We start from the raw sequence: 19955 nt of genomic DNA on the forward strand, positions 1-19955 counted from the left end.
TGCTTGAGACTCTCTCTCCCTCTCCCTCTGCTCACCCCCGACTGCTCATGCTCATTCACTTGCTCTCTAAAATAAGTAAGTCTTTAAAATAAATAAAATAATTTTCGAGTATAAAGAGTTCATATAATTTGATAAGAAAAAGAACCTCACTAGAGCCCAAACTTATAAACAGGCAAAGGATATAAACAGGTAATTAAGAGAAAACTACTTAAAGATAGCCAACCTCGCTAATGAGAAAAAATTGAAATAAAGTACCCATTTTTTAATGTTCAATTAACAAAGATTTTTTGGGGGGAATACTCATTTCTAACAAAATTCTCTTCATTTGAGATTATATTCTCAAGGATACAATTCTATGTGTTAGGAAGATATTCACTGAAACAATACTGGTGATCATGAAAAACTGAAAACCAAGGCCAAGTCCAGTCACAGTGAAGCAATGATGTGAACAGGGCTATATGCAGGTGCTGATCACACCGAGGCAAATTGGATTTTTAACTGTTTTTCAGAAAAGCCTTTAAAAAAATGAAAAACGTTTATGGTGAAGATGTTAAGTGGGGAAAAAAAAAAGCAGCATACCCCTGAGGAAAAAATTACCCCGTTATTCCCCCCAAACTTAACTGCTCATAGCCTACTGTTAACCAGAAGCCTTACTGATAACATAAACTGTTGATTAACACATATTTTAAACGACTTATGTATTATGTACTGTCTTTTTACAATAAAGTAAGCTGGGAAAAGAGGTCATTAAGAAGATCATAAAGAAGAGAAAATGCACTTATGGTACTTTACTGGAAAAACTCCACATACAAATGGACCCAGGCAGTTCGAACCTGTGTTGTTCAAGGGGCAACTGTATTTGGATTTAATTCCACCATCTTATTCTGTATGAATTATAATGCTTTCTTTTTTGCTTCGTTATCTTCATTATTTTCACTGCCTTATGTTGGATTGATCTTGTTTTCTTAACTCCCTTTTTTATCTGGGCTACTGGCTAGGAAATACATTCTATTTCCTTTCTCTCGGTTAGTCCCCTTAAAATGTCAACATGCACACCAACTTTAAAATTTTAACTTAATCAACTATCTCCCACCCTCTTCCCTGATGTCTAGATTGTTTAAACTAAGAAAACCTTCTCCCAATCTCACCTCTTACTACTATTCAGTATTTTATTTCTACCTAATTTTGTACTGTGCAAATTGGTCGCATTTTTTTATTTATAGTCAGTGCTAGTTTAGAGTTATCCACATTTGTCAATTTCTTTGCTCACCACTGTTTTGATACCAGTGATTCTTTCAGCGACAGTCTGTGATCAGTGATGTCTCTCAGTGTTTTAATCTCTTGAGCCCTAGCTTAGCTGGGTAAGGACAGGCACTGGCCTCCAAACACTTTGATGATATCATTTCACGGTCTTCGGGGTGTTACTGCTGTTATTGAAGGGTGACTCATCCCACCCTGTTCGTTCCCAAGCCTGTTTTGACTATTTGCGGTCCCTTGCATCTCCATATGAATTTTAGGATCGGCTTGTCCAATCTGCAAGAACGGCCAGTTCAATCACTTTGGGGGGTGCGGCCATCAGACAATACTGGGTCTTCTAATTCATGAACATGGGAAATCTTTTCATTTACTTAGGTATTCTTTCATTTCCTTCAACAACGTTTTGTAGTTTTCAATGTACAAGTTTCACCCTTCTTTGGTTCAATTTACTAGTGACTATTCTTTTTGATGGCGGGGCGAATGGAACTGTTTTCTTAATTTCATTTTCAGATTGTTCATTGCTAGTGTTATGGTAATGCAACTGAGTTTTGTGTACTGATGTTGCATCCTGCAACTTTCCAGAACTCATTTATTAGCTCTAGTAGTGTCAGTGTGTGTGTGTGTGTGCGTGTGTGTGTGCGTGTGTGTGTGTGTGTGTGTGTGTGTGCGCGCGTGCGCACGTATGCATCGGTGCGTATTGCTTAGGGTTTTCTATAGATAAAATCATGTCATTTGCAAATACAGATAGTTCTATTTCTTCCTTTCCAATCTGGATGTCTTATATTTTCTTTTCTTGCCTCAAAATTGCCCAGGCTAGAATCTCCAATACAATATTCATTACAATTTTTGAGTACTGAGATTCGTGTCTTACTTCAGGTGTCTGTCTCTTATTAAATGTCTCCGAATATTGCATCCCTAACAGTCTGTTATTCTGTCTGTGTATTTCCTACTGGATGCATGTAAGGACCTAGATCTTTCATACATTCCATCTCTACTTTTTCCCATTTTTATTTATTGTGGTTAAGTAAACATAAAATAAAATGTACCATCTTTAGCATTTCCCCCTTATTACTCCAGTAATTACTATCTATTTTTTAGCCATATAGTCACTTTTAAATGTACAGTTTAATGGTATTAAATAGATTCATAAGGTTGTGCAACCATCACCACCATCCATCTCCAGAACTTTCCTCATCTTGTGAAATTGAAATAAAAAATAAGTAACTCCCCATTCCTCCCTCCCAACCCCTGGCAACCACCATTTTACTTTGTCTCTAATTTTCACTACTCTAAGGACCTCATATAAGTGGAATCACACAACATAGGCATACCTTGTTTTACTGTGTTTTGCTTTAGTGCGCTTTGCAGATACTGCGATTTTTTACAAATTAAAATGTGGCAAACCCGCGTCAAGCAAGTCTATCAGCACCATGTCTGCATCACATTTTGGTCTTGCGATATTTCCAACTTTTTCATTATTATTATACTTATTAAGATGATCTGTGACCGGTGATCTCTGATGTTACTATTGCACGGTTTGGGGACACCACAAACCGCATCCATGTGAGACAGCAAACCTAACTGAGAAATGCTGTGTGCGCTCTGACTACTCCGCAATTAGACATTCCCCCATCTCTCTTCCCTTTCCTCAGGCCTCCCTCCTCCCCGAGACACAAAAATTATTAAAATTAGGCCAAGTGATAACCCTATAGTGGCCTGTGAGTGTTCAAGAGAAAGGAAGAGTCCCTTGTCTCTCACTTGAAATCAAAAGCTAGAAATGACTGAGCTTAGTGAGGAAGACCTCTCAGAAGCTGAGACAGGGCTGAAGGCGAGGCCTCTTGCCCCCAGTGAGCCAAGCTGTGAATGCAAAGGAAAAGTTCTTGAAGGAAAGGAAAAGTGCTACAGTGAACACACAAATGGTAAGAAAGCAAAACAGCCTTATCGCTGATGTGGAGAAAGGTTTAGTGGTCTGGAGAGAATGCCAAACCAGCCCCAACATTCCCTTAAGCCAAAGCCTAACCCAGAGCAAGGCCCTAATGCTCTTCAATTCTGTGAAGGCTGAGAAGTGAGGAAGCTGCAGGAGTGAAGTCTGAAGCTAGCAGAGGTTGGTTCAGGAGGTTTAAGGAAAGAAGCCATCTTCAGACCATCGAAGGGCAAGGTGAAGCAACAAGTGCTGAGGTGGAAGCTGCAGCAAGTTCTCCCGAAGAACGAGCTAAGATCATTAATGAACACGGCTACGCTCAACAATGGATTTTCAGTGTACGTGAAACAGCCTTATATGAGAAGGTACCATCTAGAACTTTCATAGCTAGACAGAAGTCAATGTCTGGCTTCAAAGGTCTGACTCTCTTGCTAGGGGCTAACACAGCTGGTGACTAAAGCGGAAACCAATGCTCATTTACCAGTTTGGAATTCCTAGGGCCCTTAAGAATGATGCTAAATCTACTCTGCCTGTGCTCTATCAGTGGAATATCAGCCTGGATGACAGCACATCTGTTTACAACATAGTTTACGGAATATTTTAAGCCCACTGTTGAGACCTACTACTCAGAAAAAAAGGTTCCTTTCAAAATATTACTGCACATTGACAATGCATCTGGTCACCCAAGAGCTCTGATGGAGATGGACAGTGAGATTAATGTTCTTTTCAGGCCTGCTAACACAGCATCCACTCTGCAACCCATGGATCAAGGAGTCATTTTAACTTTCAAGTCTTACTATTTAAGAAATACATTTCATTAGGCTGTTGCTGCTATAGACAGTTATTCTTTTGATTGACGTGGGCAAAGTAAATTGAAAACCTTCTGGAAAGGGACGCCTGGGTGGCTCAGTTGGTTAAGCATCTGGTCATAACCTTGGGGTCCTGGGATTGAGCCCCACATCAGGGTCCCTGCTCAGCAGGTAGTCTGCTTCTCCCTCTGACCCTCTTCCCTGCTCATGCCCTCTCTGTCTCTCTCAAAATAATAATAATAAAATAAAAATCTTAAAAAAGAAAAAAAAGAAAACCTTCCGGAAAGGATTCACCATTCTAGATGCCATTAACATTCGTCAACATGGGAAGAGGTCAAAATATCAACATGAACAAGAGTTTGGAAGAATTCGATTCCAATCTTAATGGATGACTTTGAGGGGTTCAAGACTTCAGTGGAGGAAGTCACTGGAGATGTGGTGGAAACAGCAAGAGAACTAGAAGCAGAAGTGAAGCCTGAACACAGGACTGAATGGCTGCAATCTCATGATAAAACTTGAATGAAGAGTTGCCTCTCATGGATGAGCAAAGAATGTAGTTTCTTGAGATAAAATCTACTCCTGGTGAAGATGCTGTGAAGATTGTTGAAATGACAACAAAGGATTTAGAATATTACATGAACTTAATAGATAAAGCAGCAGCACGGTTTGAGAGGGTGGACTCCAATTCAGAAAGAAGTTCTATGGTGGATGAAATGCTATCAAACAGTATCCGGTGCCACAGAGAAATCATTCATGAAAGGAAGAGTTCATCAATGCAGCAAACTTCACTGTCTCGTTTTTAAAAATGGCCACGGCCACCCAACCTCTGGCAGCCACCACCCTCGTCAGTCAGCAGCCATCAACATCAAGACAGGACCCTCCACTAGCGAAAAGATTACAACTTGCTGAAAGCTCAGATGATGGTTAGTATTCTTTAGTGATGAACTCTTTTTAATTAGGGTATGTACATTTTTTTAGACATGTGCCACTACACACTTAACAGACTACAGTATAAACATGACTTTTATATGTAGTGTACAACAAACAAACAAAAAACCTGTTCATTCACTTTATTGCGATCTTCACTTTGTGGTGGGGTCTGGAACCAAACCTGCACTGTCTCCAAGGTATGCCTGTATGACTGGCTTATTTCACTGAGCATAGCGTCCTCAGGGTTCATCCATGTTGTAGCACCCGTCAGACCCTCCTTCGTTTTTAAGGCTGAGTGATCCTCCATTGTTTGTCTATATCGTGTTCTGCTTCTCCACTCATTTGTCGGCAGACATTTGGGTTGCTTCCACCTTTGGCTCTTGTCAGTAATGCTGCTATGAATGTAGGTGTGCAGACAGCTCTTGGAGATCTTGCTTTCAGTTCTTTTTATGTATACCCCCGAAGTGACATTGCCAGGATCATATGATACTTTTAATTTTTTGAGGAACCACTGCACTTCCTGTCCACAGTGGGTGTGCCATTTTACATTCCCACCAATGGTGCACAAGGGTCCCAATTTTTCTGTACCCTCACCAACGCCTGTTAGTTTTGTTTGTTTTTTTTTAATAGTAGCCATGCTAATGGGTATGAGATGGTATCCCAATATAGTTTTTTTGTAAATATTTCCTAACAATCAGTCATGTTGGGCATATTTTCATGTGCTTATTGTACATCCAAGTATCTTCCTTGGAGAGTATCTATCTATTCAAGTCCTTCGTCCACTTTTGAATCCGGTTGTTTGTTTGCCACTGAGTCTTAGCAGTTCTGTCTATGTCCTGAATATTATTCCCTTGTCCCATAGGATTTGTGAATATTTTCTCCCATTCCGTGGGTTGCCTTTTTACTCTGTGGATATTATCTTCAGATGCACGTTAATTTTTCAGTTTTCATGAAGTCCAGCTTGTCTGTTTTTTCTTTTGTAGCCCGTGCCTTTGGTGCTATGTCAAATCCAATGTCGTGAAGCTTCTGCCCTATGTCTTCTTCTAAAAGTTTTATTGTTTAGGGCTTACATTTAGGTCTTTTATCCACTTTAAGTTAATTGTTGTACATGGTGTGAGGTAAGAGTGCAACTTCATTCTTTTGCATGTGGATGGATATCGAGTTTTCCAGTACCCGTTACTGAAAAGACTGTCCTTTCCCCACTGAATGGTCTTGGCATCTTCGTTAAAAATCATCTGATCACGTATGCATGGATTGGTCTTTGTATCTAATTCCATCTATTTACGTATCTTTGTTTTATTCTGGAGTTTCCATCGATTGGTCTTCAAGTTCATCATTTGATTTTCCACCTTTAACTAATCTGTTTATGCTATCAAGTATTAACATTTCTATGGCTATAATTTGTAATTTTAAAAATCCTACCTGGTTCTTTTCCAAATATTGTTCTTTTGGTTTCAGCTCCTTTTATGTTTAATGACTTTTCTATTCCCCAGTTATTACTCCATCATCTCAAGCTCTGAACTCTAATTTTTCTGTTTGTTCTATCTGTTCAAACTCTTGCTCATGGTGGGTTATTTCTTTGTATTTTGTAATTTTGATTGTAAGCTCACCCCTGTGGGAACTTGTTTTTTTCCATAGGAATAATGAAGAATTATTGCCTTACTGCCTCTAACAAAGGAAAGCCTGTGACAAGAAACAGAAAGGGGAATAGTGGTTGCCGGAGGCTGAGGGCAGGGGGAGTGGGTAACTGTGGAATGGGTAGAGTTTAGAGTCTTATGGGATGAAAAGGTTCTGGAACTTGGCTGCACAACAATGTTAACACGACTAAATTGTGCTCTCTCGTGCACACTCTCAAATAAATTAATTAAAAAAGATGGTAAACTTTATGTTATGTGGTTTTTAGCACAATTAAAAATAAAAATAAAACAAAACGAAGGCTATGATAGAGCAGGTAAAAACAGAAGCTCTGAAGATGACAGATGTAGAAGATGGTTACTGTTGACCACATACCGATACACAAGCTCTAGTAGCCCCATTTAAATCTAGAAGCAATCCCAAAACCCTCCCTTGATGGGATTCTTTCTCACCATCAACTACCAAACCTCCAGGCAGAACTGTCTACCTCAGCAGCTTCTGCCCCTTCGCCATGGTTCTCGCTTCCCATCTAAGGTCTCCGATGACCCAAAAGCTAAGGGACACTTTCCACCCTCACCTTATGGGACCCCCCCCAGTAACCCTCCACCCAACTGTCATTCCTTCCACGAATGGTTCTTCATCGCTGGCTTCCTGCATGACATGTTCTCTTGATTTTCTCCATTCCACACTGGCCTGTCCTCCCTCTTGGCTGAGTTGTCCTATTCCTGACTTCTAGATCTTGGGGTTTGGTCCTTGACATTCACCCTTTTTATTCTTAAACTATGTCATCAATCCCCACTAAAAAAAAAACAAAAAAAAAAAACCTGTTTTCATTTTTGAGAATAAAAGAAAAATACATGGAAACAAAAATGGCCCATAATCCCACTGCCCAGATGGCCTTTGTTGATCTTTAAAAAAAAAAATAAGAATCAAACAAAAAAAGGGGGGGTAGTATTTGTACAGGTTTGGAATATTCCAAAAGAATCAAGAGGTACAAGGTGGTTACTCAAGCCAGGGGTTGTCTGTGATTCTTCCTATTCATTGCCTTGCCTTCCACATCCAAACCCTGGTCATGTCCTATCAACTCTGCCCTACAACACAACTAACTCACCCACTTTCCTCCCCGTCCACCAGCAGCCTCCTTTGTGCTCACCTGGATGATTCCAGTAGCTTCCTTCAGAACCCCCCTGAACACCTGTTCTCCCCTAAGCCAGCTTCTACAGGTCACACCCTTCTTTTCTCACGAATCCCTTCAGCCAGGTTCCCATTTCGGGTCCCTGAACACACCACGTGCCCTTTTCCAGCGTGGAGCCTTTGCTCAGCCTCTGCAGTCAGCTCTCAGCCTCCGGCTTCCCAGGCTGGCTCCCTCTCCCCTTTCCAGAAGGACTATTTCCAACTGCCCTCCCTAAAAAGGCATCCATCTCTATTTTTATGCATCTCAGACTTTTTTTTTTTTTTTTTTTGCTTCTTCTATGGTACGTGCCATATATGTTTGGAATGCCTTCATGTATCTGTTTACTTCTTTGTCTCTGTCTCCCTACCAGACCACAGGCCACGAGAAGGCAGGAACTGTCTCCATCTTGCTCTCTATCATACCCTAGCACCAACTCCATATTTGTTGAATAAACATGCCAAGCATTGTGCTAAGTGCTTTAACACATTATCTATCCTATTCAGTCTTCACCTCCTACACACATATTATTTTTTTCCCATTTTGTACATGAGAAAACTGAAGCTCAGGAAGGTTAAGTAATGAGCCCATAGTTGCAGTTGGGGAGCAGCACAGCAGGACTCAAACCCAGCATGTGGCTCCGAATCCACCCCGCCCCCCCAGTATGCTGTGCTCCCTCTCCTGCTGTCTACCTCTCCTCTCTCCTCAGCGCATGGCATGGGATGGCGGGCTGAATGGAGGAGTGACAATGGCCCAGAAGAGTTTATGCAGAGAAGGTGCTGGGTCTCACCCCAAAGGTTCTTACCATGTAGGCTGCAGAGGCCAGTTCGTAAATGATGGCCTGGGCCCCAAGCTCTGTCACACTAATCAGTCCTGAAATGTTGGCACAGACACACATAAAACACATCTTAGAAAGTTGGCTAAAGCAAACATTTTCCTTAGGAAATGAAAATATATCTTAATTTAAAAGAAGCGAGAGGGTGTTTGGATGGCTCAGTCGGTTAGGTGTCCACCTCTTGGTTTCTGCTCAGGTTATGATCTCAGGGTCGTGATACTGAGCACCGTGGGAGTCTGCCTGAAGGTACTCTCCCTCTGCCCCTCCCCCCGACCTGCTCACATGCTCTCTCTTACTCTCTCAAATAAATAAATAAATCTTAAAAAAAAAAAAAGAATTTAAAAAGAAGCCAGGATTGGTCCCAGAAGCATAACCCAATGGCACAATTCACTATCCAGGCTGTGCTGAGGAGAGCCCCAGATGTCCACTCCCAGAAAGCTTCCAAGAACTAGGGCAGCTAAGACCTGATACAGGTTCAACCCATAAGCCCCTGTTCCACCAAGGAACAAGACGTCAGGTTTAAAATGGAAAACAACGAGGCTCCTAGAGTTGCAGGTCATTGCTTGGGGAGCTGTAGGGTCACCATGTTGGAGGGGAAGAACGGAGGGTATGGAACTCTGTACAGACACGGTGGGACTATTGGAGTATTCAACTGTCCCCAGACACCGTAACATCAATCGTTACCATCCTCTGTCTCTATTATTTCCTCTATTACTTTACTAGCAGTAAGATGGCTAAGGTGAACACCTATGACCGAAATTATTATAGCTGATAGAGCCAAATCAGTCACTCTGTGTTTATAAATGGCTTAAACACTTGCACGATGCCTAGCAAAAGTCAGCAGAAGCAGAGGGTCTGAGTGAGTCAGGAGACCCAGATTCGGGTTTCTGTTCTCCCTCCCCATGACCTTGACAAACCTTTTAACTGTGGCCTCCCTTTCCCAACCTATAAAGTGAAGGGCAGTGAGGCACACCTAAGCCCCACTCAACTGGAATACGCTTATGGTCGAACAAGGATTTAAGCCTTTGTTGAAACTTCCATGAGTGCTTGACGCAAAGGAAAGGAAGGAGAAATAAGGCCTATGTCTCTTGAGAAACTCTGGAGACAAGAGTGGCCAGGCTGTTCTGGGATTTCTACTGGACTGTTGACAAACCTGCAAGGAAAGTTCCGATCTCAAAGGTCCACCACTCAATGCACACCATGAACATACTGGGAATAGCCAGCTGGATGTAGGAGCCCCATTCCTGCAAACAGTCCCAAGTCCAACCTGGAGAACAGGGAAGAAAGAAAACAGCTTTTACCTTGCAGCAGTCTCTGATGCCAACAATTCTATTTCACATGCCTGCCTCCTCTAAATGGCCAGAGACTGGGAGTAACCATAGTTGTCCAGAAAAATAATACATTTAAAGAGGTCAAATAAGACCAGAGTTCGAGATTGTGGGAACAGGGCTGGCGATATGTAGTGAAACTGAAGTATGTATATGCCCTCCCACCCACACATTTCACACCTGGGTATAAATGGCAGACTTTCAGAGAGCTCTACAAGAACACATGTAGGCTGTTCACTGAGGCAGGCTGTGCTTGTGAGCTACTGGGGGCATCAAAGAGATCATCACTGGGAAGCTAGAGAAGCAAACTATGATCCATGCGTATTACAGTTAAAAGCAGAACACCAGATGCCTATGTGACAATATGGTTAGATCTGAAAATGTACTGCTCACAGGCAACTAATGTAAAAACAGATCCTTTCAACTACATCAAAATTTAAAACTGTGCATCCAAGGACACGATCAACAGAACAGAATCTGGCAGCCCTCGGAATGGGAAAAAATATCTGCAAATCATATATCTGATAAGGATATCTGGATATCATAATAACCAGAATATACAAAGAACAACAACAAAACAATCCAATTAAAAAATGAGCAAAGGACTTGAATAGGCATTTCTCCAAAGAAGATACACAAATAGCCAACAAGCACATGAAAGAATGCTCAACATCATTAATCATTAGGGAAATGCAGATCAAAATCATAATAAGATCTCACACCCATTAGAATGGCTTCTTTAAAAAAGAAACAAAAAATAACATGTCTTGGTGAGGATGTGGATAAACTGTAACCCTTGTGCACTATTGGGGGTAATCTAAAATGGTGCAGCCACTACAGAAAGTGTGGTGGTTCCTCAAAAAATTAAAAATAAAAGTATCATATGATCTGGAGTATCACCTCTGAGTATACATAGAGAGACTTGAAAGCATGACCTCCGGGAGCTATCTGCACACCCATGTTCACAGCAGTATTACTCATAACAGCCAAGAGGTGGAAGCAGCCCAGATGTCCATCGACAGATGAGTGGATATGCAGAACGTGATAGAGACATAGAATGGACTACGATTCAGCCTTAAACAGGAAGGAGGGTCTGACAGGTGCTACAAGGATGAACCCTGAGGACACCATGCTAAGACACAAAAAGACAAATACTGTATATAATCCCACTTATGTGAGGTATCTGGGGGAGTCAAAGTCGGACAGAAAGGGGAATGATGGAATGGTGGTTGCCAGGGGATGGACAGAGGGGGAACGGGAGTTTCTCTTTAATGGGGACAGAGTTCCAGTTTTGTGGGATGAAAAAGTTCTGTGAGATGAATGCTGGTGGCCCTACAGTGTGACTGTCCCTCACACTACTTAACTACATGCTTAAAAATGGTGAACACCGTAAATTTTATGTTATGTATATTTCACTACAACTTAGAACACAACAACAGAATATTGTGCTAAGTTAGAGAGGCCAATAAACGTTTTCCGTAAAGGGCCAAATAGCAAATATTTTCAATGTTGCAGGCCAGATGGTCTCTGCCACCGTAGCAGTAAGGGAACAGCGACAGGCGATGTGCAAGTGATTAGGGGCGGCTGTGTTCCAATCAAACTTTAGTTACAGAAACAAGCTGTGGCTGGATTGGATCGGTGGGGCCGTTTGCCAATATCCGTGCCAAATGAAAACAATTTATGGGGGGGAAAAAGAAATGTAAACTATAATACTATTAAGCAAATATAAACATACATACAGCCAAAAAAAAAAAAAAACCACTTTGCATTTTTCAAAGATGCAAAGCAAAAGACCTAAGCACACAGAAGGTGCCTTCAGGGAGGAGGGTGGGAATTGTGACATGGAGGCAGAAAACACTCTAAAATGGGAGAGGGGCCCCGTAAGACATGATGGCATCTGTGTGCCATGAATTTGAATGTGAGAAACTCAATGCTTTGAATCTAAGGTCCAGGACACAAGAGGAAGAGAAGGGGGAGGGGAAGAAGGCACTGAAAAGCACTGAGGAATTTTTGTACGTAAGAAAAAAGAAAGACACCGAGAGCCATCTTGCCACGCACCTTATTGGGTCCCAGGAGAAGAAGAGAGGGCTTGGGGCCCCACCCCGTCCCCCCAAATTTGGAGGTGAAGGCTTGATGGGAGAACAACATCAAGAACCAACAGAGGAACATGGCAGAGAAGCAGGAGACCTAAATTTTGTCTGGTCTCAGGAATTCAGCTGGATAGGGATCAAACCATTCTGAACACCTACGAACTCAGCTGGAGATTGAAGAAAAGAATAGCAGCAACTCTGAACAGAAAAGCGACCACTTTCTGGAAGGTAGGACGTGCGGAGAAGTGAATCCGAGGCGATATTCGGGAGGATAGATGGCGGGGGAGGGGGCCTCCGTCGGCCGCTTCTGGCAAGTGCTAGAGCCGCAGAGCACAAAATCGGAACTTTTAGAAGTCGGCTCCGCTGAGGGACGTCACCCCAGTGGCTAAGCGGGGGGTGGGGTGAGGGGGGACCGGGGGGGGGGTGTGGAACATTCGCTGGGACAGTGTGGTCTCGGGACCCTCAGGGTCACAGAAAGACCGGGGGTGCCTGAGTGCAGCAGAGCTCCCAGGTATCGGAGCGGGGAAGCCGGCTGCAGAGACGGAGCCGAGGCGCGGGCTCTCAGCTCGGGGTGGCCATAAACTGTGATCGGTGACAGTCGGGCCACTGCGCCTCCAGCAGGGACCCAACAAGCGGCAGAGCCGGGGAGACTCCCCTTCCTCCCCCGGGAGGAGCGGCGCGGGAGCACACCGCAGGGATCTGCTGGGTTTGGAGACTCCACACGGGGTCAGGTGCCAGAGATAGAAACGCTCGGTCACAGGCCGGGTGAGCACGGAGTGCGGCCGGAGACCGGGGACACGGGAGTGACTGCTTTTCTCTGGGGGCGCACTGAGGAGCGGGGCCCCGAGTTCTTGGCTCCTCTGGGCGGAGATTGGGAGGCCACCATTTTCACTCTAGTCCTCCAAAGCTGTACCGAGAGTTTGCAGGGAACAAAACTCCCAAGAGCAAACCCGAGCAGCTTACTTAGCCCAGACCGACAAGGGCGGGGCAATTCCGCCTCCGGCAAAGACATTTGGGAACCACGGCAACAGGCCCCTCCCCCAGAAGATCAGCACGAACAGCCCGCCAAGACCAAGTTTACCGATCAATGAGAACAGCAGATACTTCACATAGAATCCATGGCTTTTTTTTACCATGATTCTTTAGTCTTTCAGTTAATTTTTTTTCCTTTCCTTTTTCAACCAGTTTATCAACTTTCTAAAAATCTTTTTTAATTTTCATTTTTACACTTACATTATCCCTTCATTGTATTTACTTTTGTGTGTGTGTTTTTCTTTCTTTACAATTTTGGGGTACACTTTCTTCTAAGAGACCAAAATATACCCCAATCTAATGTATAGCTTTGTTCTATTCACTTGTCTGATCATATTCTTTCTTTTTTTTTTAAAGATTTTATTTATTTATTTGAAAGAGAGAGAATGAGAGAGAGAGCACATGAGAGGGGGGAGGGTCAGAGGGAGAAGCAGACTCCCTGCCCAGCAGGGAGCCTGATGCGGGACTCGATCCCGGGACTCCAGGATCATGACCTGAGCCAAAGGCAGTCGCTTAACCAACTGAGCCACCCAGGCGCCCCTGATCATATTCTCTTTTATGTTGTTGTTGTTTCTTCTTGTTTTTTTTGTTTTGTTAAAGGCTTTTTTTAAAAAAAAACACTTTTTTTTTAAAGATTTTATTTATTTATTTGACAGAGAGAGAGAGATAGCGAGAGCAGGAACACAAGCAGGGGGAGTGGGAGAGGGAGAGCAGGCTTCCTGCCGAGGCGGGAGCCCGATGCGGGACTCGATCCCAGGACCCTGGGATCATGACCTGAGCCAAAGGCAGACACTTAACGACTGAGCCACACAGGCGCCCCACTTCTTTTTTTTTTTAAGATTTTATTTATTCATCAGAGAGAGAGAGCACGAGCAGGGAGAGGGGCAGAGGAAGCAGCAGCCTTCTCCACTGAGCAAAGAGCCTGACGTGGGACTCGATCTCAGGACTCTTGAGATCATGACCCCAGCTGAAGGCAGACACTTAACCGACTGAGCCACCCAGGCGTCCCTGTTAAAGGCTTTTTAAATTTTCATCTTTACAGTTACATTCTATCTTTTCAATGTATTTAATTTTATTTTTCTATGTATAAGTTTGTATTTCTTTACAATTTAGGGATCTATTTTTCTAAAAAAACAGACCAAAATATACACAGAATCCACTGCATTGCTCTATTCTGCTCACCTGTCTGATTATATTCTCTTTTTTCTTTTTTTTTTGTCCCCTGGTTTCGGGTCTCTTCTGTTTAGTGTATATTTCTCTGGGGTCGTTGTTGCCATTTTAGTATTCTGTTCTCTCGTTCATTTATTCTTCTCTGAACAAAATGACAAGATGGAAAAACTCACCTCAAAAAAGAGAACAAGAGGCAGTACCAACTGCCAGGGACCTAATCAATATGGACATTAGTAAGATGTTGGAACTAGAGTTCAGAATATGATTATAAAGATACTAACTGGGCTTGAAAAAAGCATAGAAGACACTAGAGAATCCCTTTCTGGAGAAATCAAAGAACTAAAATCTAACCAAGTTGAAATCAAAAAGGCTATTAAAAGATGCAATCAAAAATGGAGTCTCTAACTGCTAGGATAAATGAGGCAGAAGAGAGAATTAGTGATATTGAAGACTAAATGATGGAGAATAAAGAAGCTGAGAAAAAGATAAACAACTACGAGGGGAGAATTCGAGAGATAAATGATTCCATAAAGCAAAACAATATTAGAATAACTGAGATCCCAGGAGAAAAGGAAAGAGAGGGGCAGAAGGTATATTGGAGCAAATTATAGCAGAGAACTTCCCTAATCTGGAGAAGGAAACAGGCATCAAAATTCAGGAGGCACAGAGAACCCCCACTAAAATCAAAATACAAATAGGTCAACACCCCAACATATAATAGTGAAACTTGCAAATCTCAGACAAAAAGAAAATCCTGAAAGTGGCTCAAGACAAGAGCTCTGTATCCTACAAGGGTAGAAATATAAGACTGGCAACAGACCTATCCACAGAGACCTGGATAGGCCAGAAAGGAATGGCATGATATATTCAGGGTGCTAAATGAGAAAAATATGCAGCCAAGAATACTTTATCCAGCTAGGATGTCATTCCAAATAGAAGGAGCGATAAAAACAAAACAAAACAAAACAAAACAAAACTTCCAGGACAAACAGAAACTAAAAGAATTTGTGATCATCAAACCAGCCCTACAAGAAATATTAAAAGGGGTCCTCTAAGCAAAGAGCACAAAAGTAACATAGACCAAAAGGGAACAGAGACAATACACAGTAACAGTCACCTTACAGGCAATACAGTGGCACTAAATTCATATCTTTCAATAGTTACTTTGAATGTAAATGGGCTAAATGCCCCCAATCAAAAGACACAGGCTATCAGATTGGATAAAAAAGCAAGACCCGGGCGCCTGGGTGGCTCAGTTGGTTAAGTGACTGCCTTCTGCTGAGGTCATGATCCTGGAGTTCCAGGATCAAGTCCCGCATCAGGCTCCCTGCTCAGCGGGGAGTCTGCTTCTCCCTCTGACCCTCCCTGCCTCATGTGCTCTCTCTCCCTCTCTCTCTCAAATAAATAAAAAATCTTAAGAAAAAAAAAAAGCAAGACCCATCAATATGCTGTCTGCAAGAGATTCATTTTAGACCCAAAGACCCCTCCAGGTTGAAAGTGAGGGGGTGGAAAACCCTTTATCATGCTAATGGACATCAAAAGAAAGCTGGGGTGGCAATCCTTATATCAGACAGATTAGATTTTAAACCAAAGACTGTAATAAGTGATGAGGAAGGACACTATATGCTACTTAAAGGGTCTATCCAACAAGAAGATCTAACAATTGTAAATATTTATGCCCCTAACATGGGAACAGCCAATTATACAAGCCAATTAATAACAAAATCAAAGAAACACATCCATAATAATACAATAATAGTAGGGGACTTTAACACCCCCCTCACTGCAATGGACAGATCATCTAAGCAGAAGATCAACAAGGAAATAAGGGCTTTGAATGACACACTGGACCAGATGGACTTCACAGTTATATTCAGAACATTCCATCCCAAAGCAACAGAATACACATTCTTCTGAAGTGCACATGGAATATTCTCCAGAATAGATCACATCCTGGGTCACAAATCAGGTCTCAACCGGTACCCAAAGATTGGGATCATTCCCTGCATATTCTCAGACCACAGTGCTTTGAAACTGGAACTCAATCACAAGAGGAAATTTGGAAAGAACTCAAATACATGGAGGCTAAAGAGCATCCTACTAAAGAATGGAATGGGTCAACCAGGAAATTAGAGGAGAATTTTAAAAAATTCATGGAAACAAGTGAAATGAAAACACAACTGTTCAAAATCTTTGGGAGGCAGTCTTAAGAAGAAACTATATAGCACTACAAGCCTTTCTTAAGAAACAAGAAAGGCCTCAGATACACAACCTAACCCTACACCTAAAGGAGCTGGAGAAAGAACAGCAAATAAAGCCTAAACCCAGCAGGAGAAGAGAAATTATAAAGATTAGAGCAGAAATCAATGAAATAGAAACCAAAAGAACAGCAGAACAGATCAACGAAACTAGGAGCTGGTTCTTTGAAAGAATTAATAAGATTGATAACCTCCCGGCCAGACTTATCAAAAAGAGAAAGGACCCAAATAAATAAAATTGTGAATGAAAGAGGGGAGATCACAACCAACACCAAAGAAATACAAACAATTATAAGAACATATTATGAGCAACTACATGCCAACAAATTAGACCATCTGGAAGAAATGGATGCATTCCTAGACACATATAAACTCCCAAAAGTGAACCAGGAAGAAACAGAAAACCTGAACAGACCCATCACCAGCAAGGAAATTGAAGTAGTAATCAAAAGTCTCCCAACACACAAGAGCCCAGGGCCAGATGGGTTCCCAGGGGAATTCTACCAAACATTTAAAGAAGAATTAATACCTATTCTTCTGAAGCTGTTTCAAAAAACTGAAATGGAAGGAAAACTTCCAAACTCTTTTTACAAGGCCAGAGAGGGTCCTGGGATCAAGCCCCGCATCAGGCTCCTTGCTCAGCATGAAGCCTGCTTCTCCCTCTCCCACTCCCCCTGCTTGTGCTCTCTCGCTATCTCTCTCTCTGTCAGATAAATAAGTAAATAATCTTAAAAAAAAAAAAAAACCCACAGGGAAAATCAGCAAATACTCTGAAACAAAAGAAAACAAATACATACCAGATGAGATGCAGCGAAGGAGCACTCCAACAGAAATTTATAGCTGTAAATGCCTACGTCAAAAAAGAGAGAAGCTCTCAAACTGATAAAACTAATTTTACACATTGAGTTTCAAAACAGAAAAAGAGCAAATGAAACCCAAAGCCAGAACAACATAAATACTGAAGTTTAAAGCTGAGATAAATGAAATACCGAACAGAAAAATAACAGAAGAAACCAAAAATTGCTTCTCTGGGGAAAACAAAACAAAACAAAACAGATCCACGAAATTGACAACACTTTAGCTAAACTGACCAAGAGAAAAAGAGCGAAGACTCAAATAACTGAAATCAAATATAACAGTGGGGACACCACTACCAACTTCACGTTTACAAAATGGATTATAAGAGAGTACTAGGAACAACTGTTAGAAACAAATTAGATAACTAGATGGCATGACAAAATTCCTAGAAACACGGGAATCACCTCAACTGACCCAAGAGAAATAGAAAATCTCAACAAATCTTTAATAAGAGCTTGAATAAGTGATCAAAATTTCCCAACAGAGAAAAGTCCCTGACCTAGGGCTTCACTGGTGAATTAAAGCAAACATCTGAAGAACTGACACCAATCTTTCTCAACCTCGTCCAAAAAAGAGAAGAGTAAATAACACTACTGAACTCATGGCCTCATTCTATGAGGCCAGCATCACCCTGCTACCAAGGCCAAACCCAAGAAAAGAAAACCACAGAGCAATATCCCTTATGAATATGGATGTAAAAATCCTCAACAAAATACTGGCAAACTACACCCAGCAGCATATTCAAAGGATTGTACACTGTGACCAAATGGGGTTTATCCCAGAAATGCAAGTAATGATAAACACCAATCAATGTGATACATCACATTAATAAAACGAAGGGGGAAAAACAAATAGGGTTCATCTTAGTTAATGCAGAAAAAAAATCCAACAGCCTTTTATGAACAGAAACACTCAACAAATTAGGAATAGAGGAAATTTTCTCAACCTGATGAAGGGCTACTATGAAAATCCCACAGGTATCATATCAGTGGCTAAAGACTGAAAACTTTCCCCCTGAAATCAGAAACAAGACGAAGATGCTTGTTTTTGCTACTTCTATTCAACATTGTGCTGGAAGTTCTATCAGACTGATTAATCAAGAAAAGAAATAAAAGGCACCAAAACTGGGAAGAAAGAAGTAAAATGCTCTCTATTCACACATGGCATGATCCTGTATGTAGAAATACCCAAAGAATCTACAAGAAAGCTGCTAGGGCTAATGAATGACTCCAGCAAAGTTTCAAGGTACAAGATCAATGGAAAGTAGATTGGAATTACCGGGGACTGGAGGGAGGGAAAACGGGGAGTTATTGCTTAACTGGTACAAGGTTTCTGTTCAGGGTGATAGAAACGTTTTTGTTTTTGTTTTGTTTTTTTAAAGATTTTATTTATTTATTCATGAAAGACAGAATGAGAGAGAGAGAGAGAGAGGCAGAGGGAGGCAGAGGGAGAAGCAGGCTCCCAAGGAGCTGGGAGCCTGACGCGGGACTCGATCCCAGGACCCTGGGATCATGACCTGAGCCGAAGGCAGACGCTTAACCATCTGAGCCACCCAGGCGCCCTAGAAACGTTTTTGAAATAGATGGTGGTGATGGTTATGCAACATCGTGAATGTACTGAAGAGCACTTAAAATGGTTAAGACGGCAAGTTTTACATGATATATACCTTAGCACAATTTTAAAGATTAGAAAACAAAACAAAACAAACTCATTTTACTAAATTTACAAATGCATGTTAAACTATTTAAAGGAATTTAGCTAACCTGTAAGTGGTACTGATTGTTTAAGAGAGTTCAACCTATTCACTTGAGTTGGTAAGACATTAATCCAACTTCACTTTAATATAGCAGGGTAAATTGCAAAGAACAGTTAGGATTTTGTATCTGCAAATTTAATTCATTAAGTATCAATTCTTACAACCCAACAGCTGCCAACAGTTTTCTATGACCAAAAGCTGCCTTCATAGATATAAAATTTTTTAAAAATCTCATATTGACCTGTAACTTTTGTTTTCACTAATTTAAATATTTTCTATAATTTTTAAATTTTCCAAAAGATCTAAAAAAAAAAGAACAACTCTCTGGGGGGGAAACAATTCCCCAAGCCAGAATCACATCCTTCTGAATACTAAATAACAAAATGTAAGAAATCAAAGTCCTCGTACCTCCCCAAGTGTCAACGTGGATTTTTTTCCACCACACATACAGGAAAAGAAGAGCGGACAGGAGGAACTGGGAAGTGGTGTTTGCCCAGGCAGATCCTCTGAAGGAGAGAACGTGATCATTCCCTGTGAGTGTCTTCCATCCAAGTACAAAGAAACAGGCTACCCCCCGAACAGCTTTGGCTTCATTAGAGAATCACAGTCTTTAGAAAAGCCTAGAACCCATGGGCTATCTTTTAATGATTTAAATACAGCACCCACTTATGATGGACTTGTTTTCTTTCCACCAACACTGAATTTTGTGGAAGAGCCAAACGTGACTATTCGTCAACCCAAAAAACAAAAGAACATAAACGTCTGGCACCACTCTTTGTCCTCACAGCCTGAAATAACCCTTCAGATAACTTCTTAGACATAATTAGTTACATAGAGTTTCAAAACACAGCTACTGTGTTCAAAATACTGGTCTAAGGTTCATAGTTGTTTTATTTCCCAGGATT

The 19955-nt window shown here is 41.6% G+C and overlaps 1 protein-coding gene across 1 annotated transcript in view; it reads right to left on the reverse strand.

The window, feature by feature from the left end:
* The window catches only part of LOC113939124 (multidrug and toxin extrusion protein 2-like), a 61799-nt gene that overhangs the window by 28114 nt on the left and 13730 nt on the right, over window positions 1-19955 (reverse strand). The window contains exons 8-10 of the mRNA XM_027624695.1: window positions 19459-19556; window positions 9712-9825; window positions 8529-8596 (exon numbers count right to left, since the gene is read on the reverse strand). Coding sequence (XP_027480496.1) covers window positions 8529-8596; window positions 9712-9825; window positions 19459-19556 — 280 coding nt within the window. The remainder of the gene's footprint in view (window positions 1-8528; window positions 8597-9711; window positions 9826-19458; window positions 19557-19955) is intronic.

This window comes from Zalophus californianus, chromosome 16 (genome assembly GCF_009762305.2).
Source record: "Zalophus californianus isolate mZalCal1 chromosome 16, mZalCal1.pri.v2, whole genome shotgun sequence".
Classification (NCBI taxonomy): domain Eukaryota; kingdom Metazoa; phylum Chordata; class Mammalia; order Carnivora; family Otariidae; genus Zalophus; species Zalophus californianus.